At 38.9% G+C, this 25,535-nt stretch overlaps 1 protein-coding gene across 3 annotated transcripts in view; it reads left to right on the forward strand.

Moving 5' to 3' along the window:
• Positions 1-25,535, forward strand: part of TMEM132D (transmembrane protein 132D) — a 255,996-nt gene that overhangs the window by 206,166 nt on the left and 24,295 nt on the right. For all 3 annotated transcript variants that reach the window (XM_032199359.1, XM_032199360.1, XM_032199362.1), the window contains one exon: positions 4,140-4,283. In XM_032199359.1, coding sequence (XP_032055250.1) covers positions 4,140-4,283 — 144 coding nt within the window. The remainder of the gene's footprint in view (positions 1-4,139; positions 4,284-25,535) is intronic.

The raw sequence follows: 25,535 nt of genomic DNA on the forward strand, positions 1-25,535 counted from the left end.
ATCACTCCAAATTATTTCGAGGAAACATATCTGCAGGTCTTTTCTGAAAACAAGCTGGTGCCTTGCTCAGTGCTGCTTGTAGTGTTGTGAGGCTTGAGAGTGCTAACAGAGATTCGGCATTAAACTGATGTCTCGAATCATGCCAAAATGTTTTGGGAAAAGAATGCTGACAGTTACTACTAAACTTTTTATAATATTTACTATTAAACAAAGTGTTCCTGTTATAAATGTGATGTGGGGCCTCAAAGCCAAGCATGAGTCAGTCATATATTTATTTATTTTAAAAGTCATTATTAATACAAACATTAGGAAATGTTGTGTACAGGGAGAGAACAAAGGGAAGAGAAAAAGAGATTTATAAAGATACTGTTGAAGTCCTTTCTTTCACTCCAGGAATTATATGGCAAAAGATATCTGAAAGGAAATTAAATTGCAGGGAAGCTACCAATTAAAACTGAAAAACTAATAGATGTTCACTTCTGCATTTCTACTGAAATAGGTGCTTACTGCATGCATCTTCCAAATATGCTGGAGGGCTTAATATGCTGTGATATTTAATATGACTCTCTTCAGTAGGCAAAGAATGCTCTCTCCAGAATCTTCTTTAAAAGTATTACCATTTTTGAACATGGTGATAATTTAAGAATAAAGATTACCTCGTCTTCCATTTCTGTTACATAAAGATAAATGTTTTTGTATGATCGTTATGATTCTTTCCTTTATTTATTTTAGGGTTTTGGTGTAAGTGAATTATGCTACATAATGGTCAGAGAAAGATCAGCATTTTTTTTAACAGCTGCTCAGGGAATCAACTTTAAGTACTCTGAATATTTGGCTACAGCTTTGTAAAACCCATAAGTATTCCCATCTTGTAGTGCCCTGACATCATATATCCTATAATCTATGTTAGTTATGGATAAAGAACGTGAAATATTTCTTTAGAAGATTCCTTTATCACTTAAGCAGAAAAAAGTAACACTTTTAAATTAGTAACTATTTAGATTTATAGCTTTTACATGCTGGGACTCTGAACTATAAATCTCTATATAGCTAAATAAGTGTCATGTTTGTTTCCACAAAATGAAATAATTTTTATATGCTTTCACCATGGGAACATTAAGCCCTTTCTAGCCATTAAACAAATCACTGAAGAAACGTTTTACTCTTCCCCCATTGCATAAATTGGTGTAAATGGTTATTATGCCTCTGTGTCAAAAGAAGAGATGCAAACCAGGTGCCTCCAAGTCTATACACATGGAGGTACTGAGGATCTGCAAACAGAATATACAGCTCAGTTTCTCTGACATAGATTTGCACAGCTTCAGACATTGCCAGCTTGCTTTGTGCCTCTTTTACTTTGGAGAAATATTGGGTGCATTTGTTTTCCTGGGACTGGACAAGCACTTAACTGGTAGAAAATCACCATAGACATTTGCATGCTGTGCGTGGTTCCGAATGTAGATCTGGAACATGGATACAGACAAAAACTATAAAAACTTGAATATGGGATCTTTGATTTTAGATAGAGACAAAACAGGAATTTTCTTCCTTATTTTAGAAGCAGGTACGTGTATACTTATCTCCTGGTATTTAAGTACTTCCTTTAAAGTCCCTGAGGTTATTGCCATGATCGGTGTAAATTCAGATCTGTTGGACTGTAGCCTCAGACAGAAAGCTCTGGGACAGGACCTAAGTTACTGAGCTTTAAATCCACCCGAGACTTTGGACTTGCAGAAATTCCCTGTGTGTTGGATGTTATTTGCACATGCTTTTAAAAGGTGGCTGAGAAGGAACATGGGTAGTGGCAGTGGCATAGCTGATGTTTTAAGTAACTTGTTTTTGAATGTGTTTCCAATAGTCTGTATTCAGAACATCCAAAGCCAGGACTCAAAATTTAGAAACTTGAAAGAGATTCGTGAAGCTTTTGAGAATCATTCTCAGTTAGTAACTCTTACCAAGGGAAATTACATTTGCCTTTGGTAAGCAGACCTCATTAATCACACTGTTTCAAAAGCTTGGTTATTAAACCTTCCTTTGCTTTATAAAATAATTACAAGGGTCATATTGTAATGTAATGACTGGAGGAAGAAGGGCATTCCTGCTTGGGGGAGCGGGTATTTTCAACTTGGCACTAGGTACAAGTATCTAGGCATGGGATATGGCCTCAAATAGTCCCAATGAAATGAGATTCATGTAAGTGTTTGTGAGATCAGGACCAGATACTTGGATTCTGTAATTATTGTATAGCTTAATAGCACTTGTTCTGTCAAGCTGCCCCTATTTGCAGCTCAGTCAAGCCTATAGGAGAGTGGCAAAAGTATCTAAATAACCTGTATGTAGTTAACTTTGCTGCAAATCCCATATTTGAAATAAATAAAAGAACCTGGAAACTTAATTGCTAGTCTTCCTGAGGTCCCAGTTGCTTGAATAATATATTTTCTTCTGAGAACAAATGCACACTCAAGACAGATGGGCCTTACAGTACAGGCAGATATTCTCACCTTTCTATGAATTATAATTTCAAAATATCTGAAGAGCTTTTGTGCTGAGGGAGGGAGAGGATTTTCTTCTTAAGTTCTCTTTTTGTGAAATCCTATTTCACCCTCCCCTAAAGATCATGATAAGAATGGGAAAACTTTAGCAAAGCAGCTATCAAAAGACCAGGATTTTTTTATTTTATTTTTTTTTTCATTCTCTAAATATTGCTTTGAGTCTGAATAAAGCATCTCTGTTTCTTTAAGTAATGGGAAACTGTCCTTTTGATCCATGTGCTTTGGATGAGAGAAGCCTTAGCTTCTCTTCTTCAGCCCAAGAGGCAGTAGGGGGAGTCATCATCTCCTGGTAACTTGGTTTTGATCTTTTACTTCGCCGTCTTCCACAAGTGAAATCAGGTCAGTCTCAGCGCACGTAGCGGGAGCTATTTAGATAACAAGCAATTAGCACTTGGGAGGCTTTGGAAGCCTTTATTTCACAAGAGACAGCAGAAATCAAGAGCTTCTTGTTCTGTGGGTTAGCCAGTGATTTGAAGGCATGGTTCTGAAAAGCTTAGAGGCCTTTCCAGGAACGAGCAACATTCTGCAATAAGATGAAGAATTCAGGGACTAATTTGGGCACCCTGTGTGTCATAGTGCAAGTCAGTGATATCTGCTGTGCATGACTGATGTGACACCTAAGTAACTGAGAGTGCTGTTTAGCCTTGTGTTCTTCACATGATCAGAAATCAATGAATTTAAATTAGAAATGATAAATCAATTGGAAGGAATGCATTTTGTAATAATCCTCACAAAAAATGTTGTACCAGTAACACGCATCACTGCAGAGTTTGTTTAGTTCAGAGCCTAGACCTTCTCAGCGTCCTTCCTTTCTGAGAGATGATGGTTCTGCATGAGCCTCATTGACAGATAAAGAAACAGTTGCAAACAAGTGCTAGCCCATCATTAGCAAACACGAGCCAGGATAAGACCTAGATAACCTGATTGGGATCTGATTCCCTACAGTCCTGTGGTGCATTAATGTGGGAACAGAATGTCAGCATTCTTAAAATAATTCCTTAAGTAGCAGAGGAGGAGAACCCAGATCTTATCTGTCATGAGAGACATTGCCACTAACCACTTTACAAACTGTGAACCGGGAGACTTAAGGTGAATCTGCCAACAGTGCATCCCCGCGACCAGACTAAAGCCTGCATTTAAGACGAGAGTGGCTTCTGTGCATGGCCATCCTGAGCATCCAATGAAATGGAAACATTCTGTGAGTAGAACAGCCAGACTTAAGTCAGGTTATTTTTATGTGATCAGCATGGTCATTAGTGAGCCCAGGATGGAGACTTTAGCATAGCTAGATGCAAGAGACATCTTGTTAATGCCATGCAGCCTCACTCCTTGGGTGTTAGGATGTTCGGACGCTTGATGAGCAGTCATGAAAGAGCAATTAGAGTATGACATATGTGTTACCAGCCCTCAATCAGAACTGGAAGCTTGTTTCCAGGATTAAAGGGAGGAACTTTGTCCCTTCTGCCTACTGTGCTTGGAATAACTCTTAAAATAGACATTAGAAATTAATGTAAATCTGAATCTAGGTGGTAGTAATGAAGTAATAGTGAAATATACTAACCAAAAGGGCTTTTTTTGGTCTCTTAGGAAGCAGAGATCTTGAATACAGCTATTCTCACTGGGAAAACGGTGGCTGTCCCTGTCAAAGTGATCTCTCTGGAAGATGATGGGACTGTGACTGATCTTCTGGAATCTGTGGAGTGCAGATCATCAGATGAAGATGTCATTAAGGTAGGCCCATACTGCTTCATTGCACAAAGGGAGAGGCCCTACAAAACAGTGATGTTCTCTAATGTGACAAGTTCTTTCTCCGTTCTAACTGTTCTGCTGCTGAGAAACAAAGGTTTATTATCTGTGTACGGCAGAGCAATAAAACAAACAGAAAATCACATTCTATCTTGCATGTCAAATACTTGGAACTGTTTGTCACTTCCCACCTTTGAAGTATTTTCAGAGCTCACTCTACCTCTGCCTTTTACTTCTCAGCTATATGGGCTCTGTGGGTGTCAGAAAGGTTGGCAGATCTTCTAAAGTAGGAAAGAATTCCTCTGAAATTAGTTTGCTGCATTGGAACAGGAATTGTGTGACTCAAAGTACAGGTCTCTTAGTACTGACCCAGTAGTGTATTGCAAACAACATTAGGTTTAAATTTGGAATTTTCTTTGGTCACAACTTCTAACTAGGGGGTATCACAAAAATATGTTGCCCACCAGTTGTGGACTGGGAATTACTTGGTAAGAAACTTGACCAGTCCACTTACTCTGAACAACAGCTAAACTTCTTTCAAGACACATGACAGACGATAATGTAAGGCTACTTCTAGCTTTTATTCACAGTTTGTACTTCCCTACCAAGTGGTGAGGAGAGAGCAAGCAGGAAGCTTTCTAAGCCACCATTTTACTACTGAAATCTCAGGGTCAGGTTGCTCAAGACATTTGCTGCTTCATAAAGACTTTCAGCTTGTACCAGTAAAAACTAAAAGCTTTTAAGAAGCTCTGCATATTTCTACTCAGTTTGGTTAATGGTTCGCACACATTAATGGTAGAGGAAGACATGATAAGCCATGGAGATACAGTGGAAAGTATTCCAGCATGGTGACAGAAACATTGGCTCATCTGCACCAGCTTTTATGTTTTCGCAGACATTCATGACTGTCACATGAGAAGACAAAATGAGAGACACAGTTACAAATAAAAGTTAAAATAGAAATTTTTTAATATAACCAGTCTGTCAGAAAATGATTTGAAATACTATGGGCAACCCCTTCAGCTGCTGGAAATCACTGTTATCCCATTAACTTTTGTGAACTGCACCATATTGAGGACTTGGCCTTTCTGAAATTTGCCTTTGCCTAAAGCTGACTGGAATGCTAAGCTTTCTCCTTCTTACATTAGTTCATTTTAATTTAGATTTGAATGGCTAAGGGTATTGTTAATTCCAAAGCAAGGCTCTCTGGACCCCATTAGCCAAAAAAGACTCTTCCTGTGGAGCTTATTTTGCCTGTAAAGGGAAAGAAGAATGTAGGTGCTTGTTTGTTACTGTCATATGGGAGAACTGACAAAAGTTTGAGAAGTAATATTATGTCAGAGAGGAAATGACAATCTGGAGCAGGGTAATTGAAGAATAGAGCTGGGTATGGGTTTAAATTACCTTTCTTATACTATCTCTAAACATATTTAACTTTTTACCATGTCAACATTCATTGGGCTTGTTTTAAGCAATGTCTTTATGATAATTTTTTATACACAAGATGAGTCCATGCAATTGAGAAGTCCATTTTTTTATGTGTGTGTTTCCACTTTAGAATCTTCTCAGGTCTTCTGGTCTAAATAGCCACCTGTACCGATATTTTCTGACTAAATGTGTCTTTCTGGCTATCTTAATCTAAATGTCCTTCTTGCTTCCATGAAGCACTTTAGAATCTGGTAAACCTGCCAAATAATGCAAACTGATGAACTGAATCTAGATTTAAAAACAGGAAGAAATCATTTGGTTTTCTTGCCTTGTGTTGTGGAAGCTAATGAACTAAGTCTTCACTCACATTAATTAATTAACTTTTCATTTTATTCAGAGAGTTGGAAAAAATAATTTGAAAGCAAGTATATGATTTGGAAGATATTTGAAGCAACAATTTTGTTTTCCAAATTTCTAGTTTATCAAAATGTTTTGGCATACTCATTGGGTATTTGTGAAATGGTTTTGGCTGATGTAAATCTGCAACAGTTTGTAGCATATATGTTTGGCTCTTACCCTGGCAAAGAGCTTAATGTGGTAGCACTTCTTATGTATATGTCTATCATAAATTGTAAATATGTGAATATACCAATAAAGGTTTCTGTGCTTCCTGTTATTCATATATACCATTGCACAATGATGCTAACGATAGGAAAAAATAAAAAATAGGAAATCTAGTCAGGGATCAAGGTGTTCTGGGCTTCAGCAAACATACCACTAGAGTTCACTCCTCTGCAGTAGAAAGTCAGATTTCAGCAGCCATAAAATGAGTCACCAGTTTAAAGTGAGTTTTTAATTGAAAACGTCTCTCTGAGTTTTTAGTTTACCTGCTCTGTTTCAGACCAAGTCTTATTCACAGACATCTTATGTAATGAAGACAAAGTTATATTATTAGTGGCCAGCCTTCAGCATGCAACAGTAATTAGAGTTTCTGTTCTCTGGGCATCAGAGTGGTGAATATAAAATGGAAGAAAATGTCTGCTTTAAATGCCCATTGAAATATAAAGTTTAAGATTACATTTCTAATATCTTCACTATTGTTGGTTGTTGTTTTTTTTCCTACAGACCTGTTGTGTAATATCTTTTATTCCTATTTTTTGTGTGTTGATTAATGATGAATTTAAACTCATTTTCCCTGCTCAGTGTTGGTATCCTCATTTGACTTCTGGTTCCAGCAGCTGCATTTATTACTCACTTTTTTCACTGTGGACTTCAAAGTACTCTAGAGATCGAGACCAAATTCTGCACTGACTTTTTGTCTGCCAAACTGCATCTACTTGAACTTGGTTAAATAAGTCAGGACAGAATTTAGTCCATTAAAAAAATATCATTAATGGCAAATGATGTCTGAAATTATTTAGTCCACAGTGACAGAGTAACCATGCCAAAAAGTGGAGGCAAGGTATAGATTCTGTTTCACAAATGAGGAATATGAAACACAGAAAAATTTCAAAGTGCTATAATGAAGTTTTGACCATTGAAGTAGATGGCAAAACTTGTTCTGATCTCATGGGAAAGAGATTAATGATCAGATTATTTTTGGTGAGTTGTTCCTGTGGATCAAAATTTCAACATAATTTAAATCAAGACTAAGGAGAGGAAATAGAAAAAATCAGCATGTTCTAATCTTTCATTTCGAAAGCATTTCCATTTTAAAATGTCCGTTTTTTTAGCGTTACCAAAGTATAGATGTCTCAAAAGCATCACTTTCCCATGCTCTGTGTTTTCATTTTTTTCATTTGATGAGTTAATTGAAAATCTGCATTTCAGTTGCCTTGAAATGAAAACTCTTTGAAATTCATTTTGTTTGATCAATTAACAGAAAATTCCAATATATTCTCAGCTCTGTCCAGAAGTTACTTGGCAGAAGTCACGTAGTGAATGGTGCCAGCACTGGGAACAGGATACAGTTTCTCTGGCCCTTTCTTATGCTATGCTGTGTATTTTGTGGAGGATTGCATTCAAAATCTGAATGTTATCCAAAACTGTGTGCTTTTCTTACAAAATTCCTTAGCTTTTTACCTTCTAGATCATCTTGTATTTTACATAGATCTCAGATAAGGATGTGAACGGGAGGTGAGATGTGTTAACTTAATCTGTATTACAGGCAGAATCCTGGGTGCAGAAGGAGTGAAAGGAGATTCCTTACTACTGATACCCTTTGCCCAACCTGGGGCTTACCACAATGCCACAAGGCTGTGTACCAAGTGCAGAGGCTGTGCAAGAACCTGTGGCATGGCCTCTCTCTCTGAATTCCCATTTTCCAAAGCAGCAGCTCCACAACCGGTTCTGGCCATGGGACAATTGCCTAGAGTTTGTGCCTGTCCTCTGCAGAATCCGATCTGCCTGGCCCTGTGAAAGTAGGGAAGCTGTGATGTTTCCTTCCCCGTTTATCAGCTGGCTGCAGAGATGCAAAGCCAGACTGTTCTAGCCACAACTCCATGGTAGGAAGTTACACTGAGTGATGCTTTAATAGCTGCTTTGTTCTGTTTGCTTTGGACTGTATTTGAGGGGGTAACAATACACTCAGCTGTTTGTAAAATATTATTGCAGACAAACGAATCTTCCAGTAACACTTAGTCTGGTTTTATCAGCAACAAAATAACTTTTCTCTAACCAAGTGATAGACTTTACAAAAGCTGAAGTATCAGAGCATCTAAAATAGCCTGAAGCAAACAGTGTTTTAAAACATTAAACTTTTAGCAGCTGTTTCTCTTCTTCCTTACTCTGGTGCACTTCAGGGGAAAGTTGAATTCTTTTAAAGTTGGTGGAATGACAGAGTATAAAATCAAGGGGAGAAGATAATCGGGTCCAGGATTTTATCTGGTCCTTAGGTTAGTGTTGGCAGTCCTAGTGCTGCTGCTTTTAGCAGTCGTATCACTAGTGGCAGTCCATTTGATACTATTTTTGCAATGCATTCTTGGATGCATGTGATTACATAAGTTTTCAGTTGCAGCTTTCAAATGGAAAAGATAACCATCACAGCTGCAGACCAAGGCATGAGCCCCAGAAATGGAGGTACTGCAAAGACACGCAAAAATTTAAAAACAAGGGTGTGAAGAGTCCCAGTTTCCCTGTTATCTCACAAGTTTAAGCCATGTTATGAGTGATTTGAGATGCATGTTATGGCTTGATTGAGTCTAACAGCGCACGCAGTCAAATGGAGGAAGCCAAGTATTCACCCTGGCCTGGTGCTTGCTCCTAGGGGGAGGAGAGGGACAGGAGGAGGAAAATGTAACCTGCAGTGGGGGCAAAGCAGGTGAGAGTAGTAAAGAAGAGCAAGCCCCTGTTTCAGAAGCTGTGATCTATTAAACTGGTTAACCACAGTGTGTAATATTCAGGAGAGGTTATCATATGGGTTTTGATCACTGAGGGTTCAGAGCACCCAAGTGGAAGTGAAAAGCAGATGTAGTCAACATAGTTTCTAGAATTATATCAAAGAAAATACTCTCCCATTAGCAAATGGGATTTTTTTAGATTGAACACTTGCATAGAATATGCTTATGAAGGGATGAATTTTGTAATGGGAAAATAAATCTCTGCCTTGAGGGTTGGTTGAAGATCAAGTTCAATCTGCCATGGTTTTCCACAACATAATGCGGTTTCTCTCACCAGCTGAAGTGCCTTATTCCATTCCAAACAACTTTGATCTACCTTGAAACAAACATTTGATTTAAGTCTGCAAATGGATGCTTTTATTTTCTGCAATGTCTAAACATTTCATTTTGATAGGAAATGATGAAATCATGTCCTGTCATTTCAGCTCAATTTCAGTATTCCTGACATCAGAATCTTTCTGAACTTTTCAATTTAGGATGAAGCAACTATGAGAAAGAAAATACTTTTTCTGATCTGCTTTGGTAATCAGGATATAGGAAAAACTAAGGAACTTGCAGTATCAAAAATAAAAGTTGCAATAATAACTGTTGAGTTCAGTCCATGTGCTGTTAATATTGGCTTTAAAAGGAGCAGAAACAATTTTAATATCTCTCTGGTATGAAGAGTAGGCATGGCAAAGATGAGTTCTGAATGTGAAAGTGATGTAACCGTCCCATGTCTCCCAGGAACTGGGATATAAATGAAAGCTAAACTGGAGCATCCAATAGCACCTGGCTCCAAAACAGAAACTTGCACTAATCATTAAAACTTGTGATTTATTTTTTTTTTCTCAAAAAAATCCCTTTAGCTTTAAAGCTTTTGTGTTCTTCAGTTCCAGTGGCCGTCTGCCACTTTCTTTTAGATGCAGTATTTGTAGCTCTTTGTGCCTCTAAGCCATCCTCCAGATCATGACACAAATCTGTGTTGCTTTATTACAACCTAGTAAAAAGTTACAATATGCCATATAAATTATTGTCTTTTCAGCCCAATTTAGGATTTTTCTGGACATATCATATACATCATAGCCACTAAATGACTTTGCTTTTGTTTATCATTTGTAGGAGTGTACAGTTTTTATATTATCTAGAGGAAGGATTGGTCTTATTAAAATAAATTAAAAAAAAAAAAAAAAAAAGACAGGATATTTTCAGCTGTTTTAGGTGTGTGTAGATCCCTCTGACTGTATAAGCACCATATTGATTAATATTAGCTGAAGATTTGGTTGGTAATCTGGAATTAGTAGAGAAGCTACTGATAAGATCTGAAACATGAATCACCCTGAATATTAGATATGGGATCTTTGGCATACTCCTAGACTTCTTAGAGAGTGTTGGAAGAACACAGTGCTTTTTTTAGGATGTACCTATATGAAAGATAAGAGTCTGTCTATGCTAGGTAGACTAAGATCAAAAGGACATAATGAGCTCAGGACTTGTAATCATGTCTACTACTTTCTTCTTCATAGGTAATGAATAAAGAAAGTATGCTCTAGTGAGCCCACTGGGCTGGGATTTTAAGCATTACATATTCTATGTAATTTATTATGTAATTTTAAAAGTTTATTATTATGTAATTTCTATGTATATTACATATTACATAAGAGCTCAATCTGCACACATTGTGAGACTTTTGATTTTCATTTCATTTGCCTATGCTTTAATAAGATTAGGTAACAATTGGAGAACCCATTGGATGTGTTATCAGATTCTGCATTGGATTTATCTGGTTATAGTGGAGTTTCTGGCATGTACTTTCAGCTGTGACATTGGTGTGCTGTTTTGATCTTTGCCAAGTCATTTATTTGATCTGTCTTAGCATATGCACTCACAAAAGATGTATAATGGTTCTGAATTACCTTGACAGATAAAGAGTATTAATACTAAATCCTTGAAAAGTTCTTTGAGATCTTTGCATAAAATATACAATCTAAGCATCATCATTATGATTGTTAATAATGTACATACACTTAACTAGGACAGAGCTTAGGCTTTTTAGGAAGCACTCCTGTTAAATTTAACTTACAGCATATAAAAATGAGTGTCATGATATAGTATGAGTGGCTGAGTAAGGATTTAGAAATATTTTTATATTTCTTATGTAACAAAGTATGTGGAGGTCTGCTGACAGATTTCTTCCCTTTTCTCCAGTATCTGGACCGTTTTGCGTTACTTTCTAGGACCTCCTTGAGGCAAGCACGTAACTCTTTGCCTGAAACTTGACAGGTGAGGACTTTGTACACCAATTTGTCCCTTTACAGAGATGTTTTTGATGTGGAATAATCAAATAATGATAATTTAAAAATCTATTCTTAAGTACTTCAGAAGCAGTATGTTTTGGAGGCAGATGCTTTTTGGTTGTTTCACTTTGTTAAGTGCAGTGGATGTAGTATTGGCTTTTGCTCTCAGCTCTTCCCTAGTTTTCCGTTCTGACATTTGGCTACCCCCTTGTTCTCTATGGAGTTATTTATAAAATCAATGTAGTGCTTCTGAAGGATTTCCAGGAGCATGAGAAGGTAAACAAGCAATGTTCATCTGAAAACTAGTTTCAGATGTCAGAATACAAGGGGTTATCTGAGTCCAGTTTATTTTAGTAAATAATTATCTGTAATAGCATTGTGCTTCGCTCATGTGAGAGGATCTGGTCACTTCCTAGAATAAGGAAGATTGTGGCATGGGTGTTGTATTTGTTTGTAGGATACTTTAGCGCTATTATTTTTCTCACATCAGCTACCCATGGAAATGCTGAATAACTTTCCCATTTCAGCAATATTGCCTTGTTTAACTAATTGTTGGATGATAAACCTCCTTTTTAAAGCTATTTAGGCATCCAAATCCTACTAATTTAACTGCAAATTAGAAACCTAAACACCTACCAAAACTGGTCTCAATGGCTATTCATTTTTTGTTAACGTGTAACCATGTATTTAGAGCAGGTGGGATATTAGAGAAAGCTGACATTTTCTCCCAACTTTTATAATCTCTTCCATATAGTAACTGTTAAAAATTACCTGATTATTTGTGTGCAGGCAATTATTTTGCAACTGTAAATGATGTTGTTTGAATAAATTTAGGGTATCCTCTTTAGACTTCTGGATTTGGGTGCATTCAGCAATTTCTTTTTGCATTTTTGAGCATGTAAAAAGCTGTTGTAGTGTTTGAGATTTTGTGCAGAACTGGAGCTGATACGGAAAATGAAATCTATGAACACGATGTTGCATTACATGCTCCACTTCATTCTAGTAAACACCAGAGAGAGAGAAATGAAACTACAGTAATGAAGGAAAGTATAATTTGCCTGGTGACTGGCCATCTAAAGGCACAAAGGGTATGTACCAAACTACATTTTAAGCATAGTTTTTAAGGGTTAGATTAATTATACTTGACTATCACTCAAAAAAATATATAAAAATAATAATACTTCAGTCTCACTGGCACATACAATTTGTGCAAGTTATTAGATCTCATTTCTGCCACTGAAAATCCAGTTCACCTATTGTAGTTTGGGGGATTGCTCTGGACTTTATTCAATGAACAGAAGAGAAAGTCTACTACTTACAGAAAACAATTTTTGTGACTACATACAGTTCTCGCCATCACTGGATGGTTTAGTTTGGCATGAGCTTAATGCTGAAAGCAAAGATCAGCCAGAGCCAGTTTTAGCTGTTTCAGCGGCACAACCCATGTTTCCATGAAAGTTCTTCACACATTTTGATGGCGCTGAGCTGAGTTTCAAGTTTGTAACAAATCTTGAAGGCAGCTTTTTCCCTAGGGCTGAGAATTTCCTCACAAGGATTTCACACAGAGCTGTAGACGGAATAGGAAACAGCCCCTCTGGCAATGCTGTAAAATATACTATACTAATTTCTGAAGACACCTTGACAAGTAGTTTTCCAAATTGTTCCCTTTGTTGCCAGGTTAAACAATGTGTATGTCTAATCTCATCTCCTACTCTGCCTCTTCTTAGTAGAATCAGCTGGGCTACATTCATTGATATTTATTTCTTTGGTGCTCAGGCTGTTGAGAAAGCATACATGTGTATGTAACTGCATCCTGCACTTTTTAGTATCCATATCTAACTGTTATCATTTGATCTCCAGCAGGGCTAATTGCTGATAAGGGTTTTTGTCATGGGTTGGTTGGTTGGTTTGCTGTTGAGGTTCTGAGAAAACTGAGCACATAAAATGAGATGTTAAAATTAAATGTGATAAAGTGTGCCCGACACAGGAAAAATGTAGAAAAGATAACAGAAATTACTAGGGGGCATGAATGAAGATGGTTCCAGAAGCACATTAACTGGGAAAGGATTTCCTTTGCTCAATAGCACAGGAAGAAAATAAAGAAATAATGTGTTATTGTGCTGGGGGGAGAGGGCTTATCCACAGTAGAAGGGTCTCTTTCCCACACTGTCATCAGCAAAAGATGAGTAATCTGCTTTACACACAATCAAGGGTGAAATGCTTAGCTGTTTTACAAACTTCTAGTTTAAAAAATTATGTTAGACAGATACTTTTGCCAGAGGTCAATATAATACGTCAAGACAATGACAATCCTTTGGGGCCGTAAACTACCTCATGTTTTACAATGGATACCCCTGAATTTACTAATAAATGGCTTTGTCTGGTCTGTCATTTTCTCTAGTTTTTGTTTAGTGAACTGATCCAAGGAAGAGTTAGAAAAACAACTCGATCATAAGACTGAAGTTTTCTCTGTGACTTAAGGTTACTGAGCTTGCACAGTCTAATGGGAGTCAAGCACGCAATTCAGGTTTCATTGGAAAATATAATGCAAGTTACCAGTTCAGGTGTGTGTTCAAAATGAAATCTAAACTTCTCCCTGTCAAGGTGTGGCATAAAGCAGAAGATGTCCCCCCAACCCAACAGCAGAAAAACTCTCATCCACCAGCCAGCTGCATTAAGTATAGGATGGTCTGCTGAATCCTCTGATGTGTTATATTGTTATAATTACATTTTCCTTTTGAAAAGGCTTTAGATGCAAAATCCTGTTCAGCCCCAGCTGGTGTCTGCAGCACACAGGATGGAGTTAGGAGAGACACTTTAATCTTTTCTTCAGCCTGGTCCCTGTATGCACCAGTTTGCTGCTATCAGATTTCATGGGTGCTTCAGGGCTGCCCAAAGGTTTTAATGAGTTTTAATGAGCTAACTGTTAACAAGACTGTTACTCAAGCAGACTTTACTGGAGCTTGACATTTTTTCTCTTCCTGGGAACACCCCCAAAGTTATTTTGCCAACAGCTGGCACTGCAGTGACCACTCTAGTTATTTATAAGTTGGAAAGCTTCCTATGTTTTCTTTGGTCTTTATAGCATGACAGAAGGAATGCAGGTGGGCTAGAACTGTAGGATCAAGAGTGACCTGAACATACCTCTGAGGGCTGGGATACTCCTTGCTCATCAAAGAAGGGAAATAAGGGAAAAAAATGTTGAACGTAATCTGCCTGCACTAGTATCATCATAAAACAGAGGCAAACTGAGAGCGATTCTGTTACAAGGGTAGAAAAATGAATAAAATGAATGCAGTTTCCTAGGGTATGGGGCACCACTATGATCTCCTACTGGCTAATTGTCTGTTCAGCTAAACACTTATCTAACTAGCCTGGGGCACTGGGGGAGTTACATCAAGTCTTTTATTTGTTAGAGTCATGTTTTTTCCGTTCACATCAAATGTAGTCCAAAATAGAGAAAAGAACAGTTTCTAGTTAAGCTCCTGCCTAAATTCCATTATAGCTGCTGAAGTGATTGGGGCAGAGAGATAAAGAACTATAATGACCCCAGTATGTAAAAGTTTGTTTGGAGGGTTGGAGGTTAGAGGCCAGATATCATGAAACCAAACGTAAAACCTCTTTGTAGAAATTAAATCAGTTAACATGGCTTTTCATAAAAATAAAGTGATAATGCACATTCATGTTTCAGTTCATAAATGCAAAGTCACAGTCTATGACTTAGTCACTGAAATTATATTATAGACCCCAAAAAAGAATAATACAGGAAACAGAAAGCAGAAAAGGGAGTTGTAATAGAATTGGGCATTGGCATAAATAAAAATCATGAAATGGAGATTTATTTAATGCAAGATATGAAAGACAAAAACTCAAGGTGTTAAAAAGATCATCTGCTCATCCGGTAAAGAATCCCTAAGGCTGCAAAACTTATAGCTGAAAGAGCCAGATCTACTTGAAGTAGATGAATCTGGTTCAAAAATTTATGAGGAATAAAGTACTACAGGGGAACATGGTTCTGCTGTACACACAGTTTATTATGAAGTTGTACAAAAGAGGAAGAATTTTATATTGATCCACTGGAAAATTATCTTTACTTGTAAGAGTTGTTAAAAGATTTCCAAGTAGATATGGGAGTGAGAAATTGTTCTAATCCAAAGAGCCTAAATAGCAACATTTACATGCTAACTAGCTATGAAGATTTGGAAGAAAACAGTCTTGGAGAAATGAGTTGGCCAGGCCACTTCTGGGGATGGTGTTTTGTACATAAAAAAACAGGTAGGACAGACACAGATGTCATGTGGTGACGTCTTTGTCTAAGTGTCTGCTAATGTGGATTTATTTTAGCCTGTGAAAGTCTTTCACGCTTCACACATACCCATCTATAAGTGCAAAGAAGCTAAAATCTTCCCTGTCTGCATGTCTGAGGGAAGGAGGCTCTAAGATCCAGACGAAACTGTGCTTAGATCTCGCAATAGCTGAGGGTGACAGAACTCTTTTTTGGTACTGGTATATATAAAAAGAAAACATAGAAGACAAGTCTGAAGTATACTGTGGTCCTCAGCAGTCCTATGGCCATGAGTAACTATGCACTGGGATTTTGGAGCAATCATAGTTCTGTTGATAATATTACATTTTTTTTTTTTTAATTTTTCTTTTCCCTTCATTATATGGCATTCTGCTTTTCAAACAGAAAGAAAAGGCTTCCTAACTGCTGTATGTTAGCCCACTGAAAAGTTGCACATACGAACACAGAGGTTTGTGAGACCTGGAAGGGAAAAGACCAGGCAGGAACTACACATGTACTGTAATAAGATTTTCTCTTTCAATAGTATGATTTTGCATGGCGATGTCGACCTCTGTTTCTGAGAAAAAAAAAAAAATCTGAATGAAGTTGGTAAGTACCTCATGTCATCTTTCTGAGGCAGACAACCCTTATTCACCTGAGGGGGAAATAAGGAGTTAAATAACTCACCTGAAAATCTCACTGCAAAGTAACTCTCAGGGGAGTTCAGAAGGCAATGTGGAGCCTGTGGATTGCCACACTGCACACAGAGATACTCCTTCTTTCTCAGTCATACCCTCCCTGTGAATGGGTGAATAGCAGTTATCAGCTACATGCAACTGTTTTCATAGTGTGGGAATAGAAATGTTGTTTTTGCAGAGTTACATTGTTTAGAAGGAGGGAATGTGGTACTGAGATATGCTTACAGTGATAAGAAAGTTTAGCAGGCGACCTTGTAAAATGCAGACAATCAGACTCCTTAGGACAATTAGGTGAAAATCACGGTGTCAAGTCAGATAAGTGAAGAAACATTACCACTTCAAGCAGTAAAAATGTCAAAAGAAATTTGAAATTTAACAGGCCGGCGACTGAAGGCCATGCATTGTTTGTGAAGCATCAGATAGATTGTGAATCTGGATTACCCACTCAGTGGGGAAACAGGGGAGGGTCCTGCCATCAAAAGGTATATAAACTGTGTTTTGGAACCAGTAGATGCGCTCTCTCCTGCTTGTGGGGCACCCGCCATTGCAATCGCGAATAAATTACTACTTCACTGAGATCCTCGCCTGAGCCTAAGTTATTGGCTACGGAGTGTTTCTCACAATAGCAGACCTCAAAGCTGAGCGTAAATGAACAATGGCATGGGTCAGGCTCCAACAGGCAAGGAGGACAGTGACCCAGCACCAGTGAACCTTGCAGCTTGATGCCAGTGACAAATGTATGATTAGCAAGCACAGGGATACCAAATCAGCTCAGTCTTTGCTCCATTTTAAATAAAAAGGTAAGTTTGTGAGCAACTGGAACTGCAGTAGCAGCTTGAGCTCAGTGCAGTTGCAGTAATATTTAGCCCTTGTCATCTGCTGTCTGCTCAGCGCACTGATGAGTGTGAAGGATAAAACCAGAGCGGGCTCCTGCCAGCTAGCTGTGCTGAGAGCTTGGCATTAATATGTGCATTTTTCCAGGGAACTTTGCATATAGTTGAGCTCTCCAGTTTGTTCACATTGTCTGGAAACCAAAAGGAGAGAGCACAGCTGTCCAGCTGCTCCAGGTGCTTGCAATCTAGGGTATGCTTATGCAGGGGATGCCTGGATTAACATGAGTGAAACACTAAAGGCAAGCTGAGCATGGTTGGCACAACATTGACAATAAATCTGTGAGCGTTGCTGGGTTTTGGCCACGCATTTTCCTTGCCAAGTTTCTCCCTCCCCTCTGAACTGTACCCACAAAGTCCTAAAGCTGAGCTGGTGCTGCAGTAATACTTCCGGAAGCACTGCTTTTGGAAAAGCAAGTTGCATCCACTGGGCTGGGGTGTATGGTCTGATTCTGAAGTTACTTATAGGTGGGCAAGTCAAGAGGAGTCAGTGCCTCGGGTCTGTAAAAATTCATGGGTCTTAGGCTTGTGGCTGTGTATTTGTGTCATATCTAGCAGAAAGGCAGATGGTCTAGAGCTATGGCTCCATCACCTGCCTTGTTAAAATAAATAACAATAACTGAATATAAAACTCTGGTAATTCCTCTTTCCATTCCCCTGTACTATGTGTACTGTTTTGAGATAGTTTTTGTTTTTAGAAGGTTCATTTCTGCCAGCTCATTTATGAATAACAGCAGCTACTTTTTCAGTGAGTAGTGAAGATATAACACATCTCTGAGCACTGCAAGACCAAGTGAAGCTGCTGCTTCACAATTCTGTTGCGTGTTTTTATAAATGTTTCTTTAGAGGTGGATATATCTGTCTTCGAAAGGGGATGCAAGTCTCTCCAGGGTACTGCAGAACTTCATGCAAATTCTGGTGTTCAAAAGTCACTCTTATGCCTTGGAGTTTAAAGCCTGTAATGAATTAGATAGACATAAACGTAGTTGCCCATCCTTTACCTATGATGTTATCCTGATTTCAAGAGGGGGATTTTCAGCTTGAACCAGCAGAAATTGATGTCCACTTCTAACTGTTTTGGAGCTCAGCACCCAAGAGCTTTGAGTGTGCTTCAGAATCTTAGCACTGCTATGAAAATCTGGAATTTTGTTGACAAATTAGGCCTTCAATTTACTAGCCCAAATCCAAATTAAAAGACTTCCTCATGGCTTCACCTGTTTTCCTCTTTGTGTCTTTGTTGCCTGCATCCAGAGTGCATGCATGGAACCAGCCTCCTTCTCCCAGCCTGTGCTGGGAGATACAAGCTGCTGCCTGGTACAGTTTTTTCCGTTAAATGCCTAGAGCTTGTCATAGGCTTTAAATATGAGTGTACTGAAACAGATCCAGCTCCTGAGTATGCAGATCCATGCCTGTTCATTCCCCTGCCTTCTGTATCCTGCCGTCTTCACATGAAATACACATAACTGGGCCTTTTTAATCAGTTATGCAACTTTATTATTCTTTATTATTAATATAATCAATTCATAAACACTTAGAAAATGCATGATGTGTCAATACAACAGGGTAGTATACTTTCAGATGGAGTCTTCTGCCCACAGTCTGGCTATTTTTCCTTTTGGTTGTTTAAAGATAGTACAGATAACAAAGTTCAGGACTCAGCTCGATTCAGCAGTAAACAGATGCAATGTATGAGTGCTTGTCGGGTTGAAAAGTATGTGAAAGCATTCAGAAGATCAAAGCAGCATGACTCCCATCAGAGTCAATGGGGAACAAGCAGCTGAAATCTTACAAAATGCTTTCAAATTGCCCTCCATTTCCAATTCCCCAACCACACTGAAACCAGCTCTTGATACATTTTATTCGGTGCGTCCCTGTTGTCATCTCATTGCAAGTGAAAGGGAAGCTCAGCGGAACTATAGGCTCAGGTTAGCAGCAAGATCATCTGTTTTTAACTTGAAGGCCAAATGGCACCTTGATGCACTGCCATGTAACCCCATTAGCTACAATAGGGCTGACAGATTGAGAGCTAGAGTACAGTTTGGTTTTCTCTTTGGTTATAGTGACAAAAGCCAAGGGTTTTCTAATCTTACACTGAATGAACTCTTTCTGAAGTCAAACAGGGGAATAAAATAGAAACTGCATCTCCAGTCGTCACCTGGACATCTGTCTATTCCACATTTTTCTGTTTCACTAGTTTTTCATAAGAACGTCAGTGAGAGGAAGCAGCTTCTGGCCTGACTTTCCTGTTTATGCTAAGTATAGCTATTTTTGTGTTTTGGTTGATTATTCTAAAATTTCAGACTAACGAGGCTTCATTTTCAGGCTCAGATATCATTTGCAGATAGCATTCCCCAGCACTTCGTGGCCATGGGGAAGTTATTTACACTGTGTATTCCTTCATTTGCACAATGAGGATAATAATAGCTATACCATCTAAACACACATCTATATGAAAACATACACACACGTTTATGTCATACACTTCACTATGATGTGCTTTACAAAGTGTTGGAGGATTTTTTTATGTTATTTTTTATTTTTGCAAAATGATGAAACACTTATATAATAGGAATAGTTCAAATGTAGAATGTTCATCTTCATCAGCATTGTTATTTTATTAGAATGCACAAAGAGACACGGAAATGAAACAATATCGATCCATAGTAATTTAACTGGTCCTAAATCAGGCCTTTGCTTAGCTGCATGAGGAAAATAGGATACCTTTGCTTCCATCTTTTTTTTTATTTTATTTCCCCCCTTGAATTTTCTTGATTTAATGAAATGCAATTAATTTTCAGGCAGTGGCTTGTCTTGCGCATCAGAACACTTCACAAAAGTGATGCAAGTTATCATCACTTTTGCTATAAATACAGGTTAGCATAATATATTTAGCATTTTATCACATCTTACTAGGAAAGAAGAAAGTACAAAGTAACATTTACTTTGTCTGTGTGCTGCAAACTTACTTAATTGTATTCCAGGAACATAACTTATGTTGCTACAATGACTCCAGGTCATCAGAAAAGGTGCTGAGCACTGGAGTCTGCTTTTATCTCCTGTCTAGTTCAGAAGAGCTAAGGGGGGGCTTGCACATGGGTTGGATTGTTCTGTCTGTTAGTGTCCAAAATACATTTGCCAGTACAACAGGACATACCTTCACCTTTGTGATAAATATTGAAACTGCAGAGCAAAAATGATGTATTTGTGTATCTTTTTATGCAGTAAACCCACACTTCTTTTAGGTAATATGAATGTACTACAGCCAGGAGAAGTTGTACATTACATGCTTCATATCTGAATATATACTTAAAAATCATTGAAATCTTCAAAATGGGCTGAGAGGAACCACATGCCCAGCTGTGGAAACCATTCTTGCCAGTCTTTTGTTTAAGCAGATCTTAACTATCACTGCAGATAGTAATTCTGCCATCTTCCAGTCCTTAAGGATACATGGAGTTGGAGAGTTCCCAGTCCTCTTTCATTCATATCCTTTCTAAAACTGCAGTCACCAGGCCAATTTTTCCCCATCCTGTACTTAATTATTTTTACCCAACCTTTTCTTTGTTCTTACCCTTGTTGAATTGCATCTATTCATTTCAGACAATCCTCTACACTACCAAAATCATTTTGAATTCTAATCCTGTTCTCCAAAGTACTCACAATCCCTCCCAGATTGGCATCATCTACAAATTTAATGAAATTAATTAAATGAAAATTAAATGAAAGACTCCCATTGACTTCAAGGAGCATTGGAATGAGCCCAAACTGTCTTACATCTTTGAGAAGTGGTTCAAATGAAATACACTTATTGCTTTACAAGGCATTTTTGTTAGGGGAAAAGACAGATGCATGCTGAATAATTCAGGGTCATCATTGCTGACTGAGAGAGACTTAACTAATTTGTCAAAATAATGACCTTTGTTCACGAAGGGGAGCAAGTGGCTTTGGATTGTTTCTATCCCCAGAGAGATTCTGACGGAGCCTGTCTTTAGCTCAGTACCACCAGGAGGGGTTTGTGTGGAGATGTAAAATGGAAGTTTTACATTAGTAGCAGCAGTGGTTGCAGATGGTTGGAGGTATGTTAGAATGATAATGAGATTTTCCTGTAAGCCTGGTAGAATCAGCTCTGCTACCAAGTCTGGGGAATATTTGGGAATACCAGGATCACTCTCATCCTGTTCCCAGCACACACAAATACAATTGTTTGTTGCTAATGGTTCTCACCCTCCCCGTTAAAATGAAATCACTAAGCACCGAGATCTTGATATCTTCTGTAAATGATTACGAAGACAATACACACCCAGCAGAAGGGAAAGGACAGCCAGCCTTGCCTGGAGCTTGCCTGATAACAAGCAAGCTGTGGACACCTTTGTGGAGAGGAGTTTGCTAAAAACAAGTGGATCAGGCAGAGAGCCCCAGCCATGCCAATCAGCTGTAGCTCACGCAAGCATTGTCTCAGCCTGACATTTGTGTGTCACAGCTTCCTGGTGTGAGGGGTGACAAGCTTACAGCTGCATACCAGTTTGTAGTCCAGTGAGAGAACATACTTATCTTGTCCTGCAATAAGCATGTAGGAAAAGAAAAGGTTGTGGCAGTAGGTCAAGTGAGGACAGAAGTCCCCTCATTGTTCACAACCTAGCCCACAATAGCAAAGGACACTCTCCAGTTCCAATATAAACTTTGCAGTTACCTTTACAGCAGGTGTAGTTTGGAAAACATTATCTGGCATTTCAGCCTGTCCATGCTGGCTCATGCCAGCTTTCCTCTGAAATTTGTGTATTATCACTGCTACTGTGCTGTTGGAGTACTATCCTGCTTATATACTTCTCTGCAAGTGATTTTTGGCTTAAAAAGTCAAGGTCTCTGAGAATTTTTTCATGCTTTGCTGTTGCACTGTTTCTCTCCAGGCCCTGCAAGGTGTTGGCCAGCTTTCTAGAGCTTGGCATACATGCATGAGTGTATGTATATTGCAAAAGGTTTTTCCTTTTTTCTTCTAAGTGATAATGTTGGATATCTGACTACTTGCCAGAGGAAGAGAACTAGACTTTGGCTGTGCGAACTCAGTATCAGAAAAAGGACTGAATCTTTAAGAGTGTTTGAAATCATCCTATTACCAAGACAGAAATCTCTTTGTCTTTGTAACATTTACTTCTAAAGACTGCCATTGCTAAACACATTTCATCTCCTTTGCCCTGTGTTGGAGTGACTGAAATGCAATACACTTGCTCAGGATGGTGTCTAAGTTACACAAGTAATTCCAGCAGCATTTGGTCATTATTCTATTAAGTACCAGCAGAGCCCTGGCTTAACTCAAGGAGTTGCCTGCAGATCTGTGCTTGTGGGACACTGAAGTCTGAGAACACTGAAGAGTTCAAACTCTCTCCTCTCCTTTCATCATGGCCTTCTCTTCTCCCTGCAGGGTCTTCTCATTCACTTCTCCTGCCTGGTTCTCACCTCCTTCAAGTCTGTAGAGTTCTGGTGTCATACACAGCTTAGGTCAGACCAGTTCTCAGTGGTGTCCCTAATTAAAATTTATGTATAGCCCATTGCTTTTTGGAAAGAAATTTGAAGAGCAGGACACTTCTTGTTTGAGGGCAGAAGTGCTTTCCTTTAGGGTATGATCAAAGCATACCAGAGAAAGAAAAGTCAGAGGTTTGGATGAAATCCTTGGGCAGAAATATTGCATCCCTAATGCTCCAAACACTAAGGTTGTCCTATGAAGAAGGCAGTACTATTGTTCCCACTTAACAGATGGAAAACAGCTCTACTAAAGACTGGATCCTTGAGCATCCAACTCTGTTGCTGGAGGGCTAGAGACATGACCTGCCTGTGAGGCCGGTAGCATGCCATGGTCTGTGATGCAGAGATGCCTGAGCTAGCAAGCCTACACAGTGCTGTACTTTATGGGGGAGGTCATGGATATAATTTACTTGGGCACAGCACCACGCAAACATAACTTTATGCCCTTACTGCTCAACTGGTTAGATAGGTTGTCAATGTCCATAAGCCCTCCCAGCTTGAGGATTGGCTTGCCCATAGTCAGCCCAGGTGCACCTTGCATACACGTGTGTGGGAGGCTTGGCACAGCAGGCAATGTAACCAGCTTGTCCCATTTCCGTATGACCTCCCTCACTATCTTCTGTCTTCCATCCTTTCTGGCTATTTTTTTCAAAGACATGGGCCAAACTTCAGAATCCATTGGCAAAAGTCAAAGTGTTGTTTCGGAATCTTCAGTAACCACCTGTCGCTGCAGCACAAGCTGCATAATTAGAACTGACAGTCCTTGTCTAGAGATTTTTTGGAAACTGGAAAAATGAGAATATTGTCAAAAAGATAGCAGTGCTTCCAGTCTGCAAGTCAGTGATGGAGATGAAAGATGAGTGATTCCAAGGAGGCAGAGCATATATCAAGCACAGCACCTCTTCCTAACTAGTTTAGAAGTCTAACTAATTTAGAAGATTTTGCATTTCTCTTATGGTCTTAAAGAAAACATGTTTTAAAATGGCTTCTATATTTCTCACTCTTCACTGGACCAAACCATGAGCAAGTTTCATAGCAGTCATGCTTAAAACCTGCTGGTAAATTGTTTTGTGTAAATTGATGCAAAAGGATCTTTATATGTTTTTCATTTTTTATTTTTGTAGACATTCCATAAAACTATAAAAACTTCTTAGAAGAGGATCTTATTTTTTCTAAGAGAGAAAAAATAAATTTAATTGGAGGCAGTGTTGAATGACACTGTTCTCAGTGCTGAGTAACATACAAATCTCAGAATATGATGTGAAATTTTTGTAGGTGGACAGTGAGTTCAGTGACTTTTAGTGCATTTATTTCAGGGCGGAAGCTAGTCAACTGGAGATGCAGGGATTTCTTTTCAGGTATTGTTTAAAAGATATATTTGTAACAACTGTCATCTTGGCTGACAGTTTGGGAACTGAGCTAGGGACCTCCTGAGTTAGAAGCTAAGATAGGAGAGTTAAATCATGTAGCTTGCCTAGCTGTGGGATCTTACTCTGCACAGCAGAGCATGTGGAGGAGCTGCAATGCACACTACTCGTCATGCACGCTTCGTTTACATCCCACCTATGCCCTCAAAAGTAGCATATCTGTAATCGTCATTTGAATTTGCTTGTGAAGTAGAGTTCTCCTTTGTTCTCATACAGTCTATCAAAATGACCCGGTAAAGATAGATGAGAAATTACTGGAAGTGTGTCTCAAGGTAATGAAGAGAAAAATAGGAGTTCTTTAGAAAGACAAGCTTCTTAAGTAATAGTAATATATGCGATGTCAGTGCCAAACAAAGAAGGCCCAGTGTAGCCAACAGAAATACCGTACTATGTAAATATTGCAGAGTTTGAGACAATCTAATCCCTACATCTGCCTATGTGATTACACTGCATGGGCGTATGGGTATCACCCCAAAAGGAAAAGTTACCATGGCTACTGAAACCATAAGAAGCCATGAAGGTGGGAGCAGCATGTGTGCCAGTAACACAAGCAAGGTGCTCCCACAGGTAAGTGCAAGGGAGCACCTGCCTCCAGACCTGCCCAGGCAGAGGCAATGCTCTGGTTTTGGATAATAGGGCACTGTGGTAGAAGAACCCTGGGATTTTGGGATTCATTTCTTGGCTGGGTCACAAACATTCTGTGAAGCCTTAGGCATGTGATTTGATCTCTGTGTGATTTAGCTCTTTGCAACATTCTGATTCAAACAGCAAATACAATTCTCTTCTCTTGCTTTAGATGGATATCATAAGAGCTCTAGGAATGGAACATCACTGTCTGGGCATTGGGAGTCTCACTCCCAATTTAACATACTGAGTCATACTGAGTGAGACTCCCATTAACATACTGAAGTGCTGCTTCAGTATGTTAATGAAACATTTTTAAGAGGCGGAAGCGTTTGGATTTGAAGACTGTCAGAGGGAAATGACCTACAGTTTGCAGATACCACTCCTCACTGAGGAATAATCTGTTGCAAAACCACAGCAAAGCAAGATGTGGGATCCTCAAAGTGGTGGATGCTGGTGAGAATCCCTGATGCACTCTGCCTGCATAAGGAGAACTCAGAGAGTTGTTCATTTGTGACTAACCAGGGCCTTTAGTGGGTATGAAAAAGAAGTTGCCCCAATTAGGAAAGACTCCGTGAGCAGCTGGTGTTACAGACCAGCTGCGCTACCAGCACATCTCCCTCCTGAGACAAGGACAAGGCTTGGTCTCTGGGGGAGGACAAGTCCACAGCTTGCTGCAGTAAGTAGGGGC

This window comes from Aythya fuligula, chromosome 17 (assembly GCF_009819795.1).
Source record: "Aythya fuligula isolate bAytFul2 chromosome 17, bAytFul2.pri, whole genome shotgun sequence".
Taxonomy (NCBI): domain Eukaryota; kingdom Metazoa; phylum Chordata; class Aves; order Anseriformes; family Anatidae; genus Aythya; species Aythya fuligula.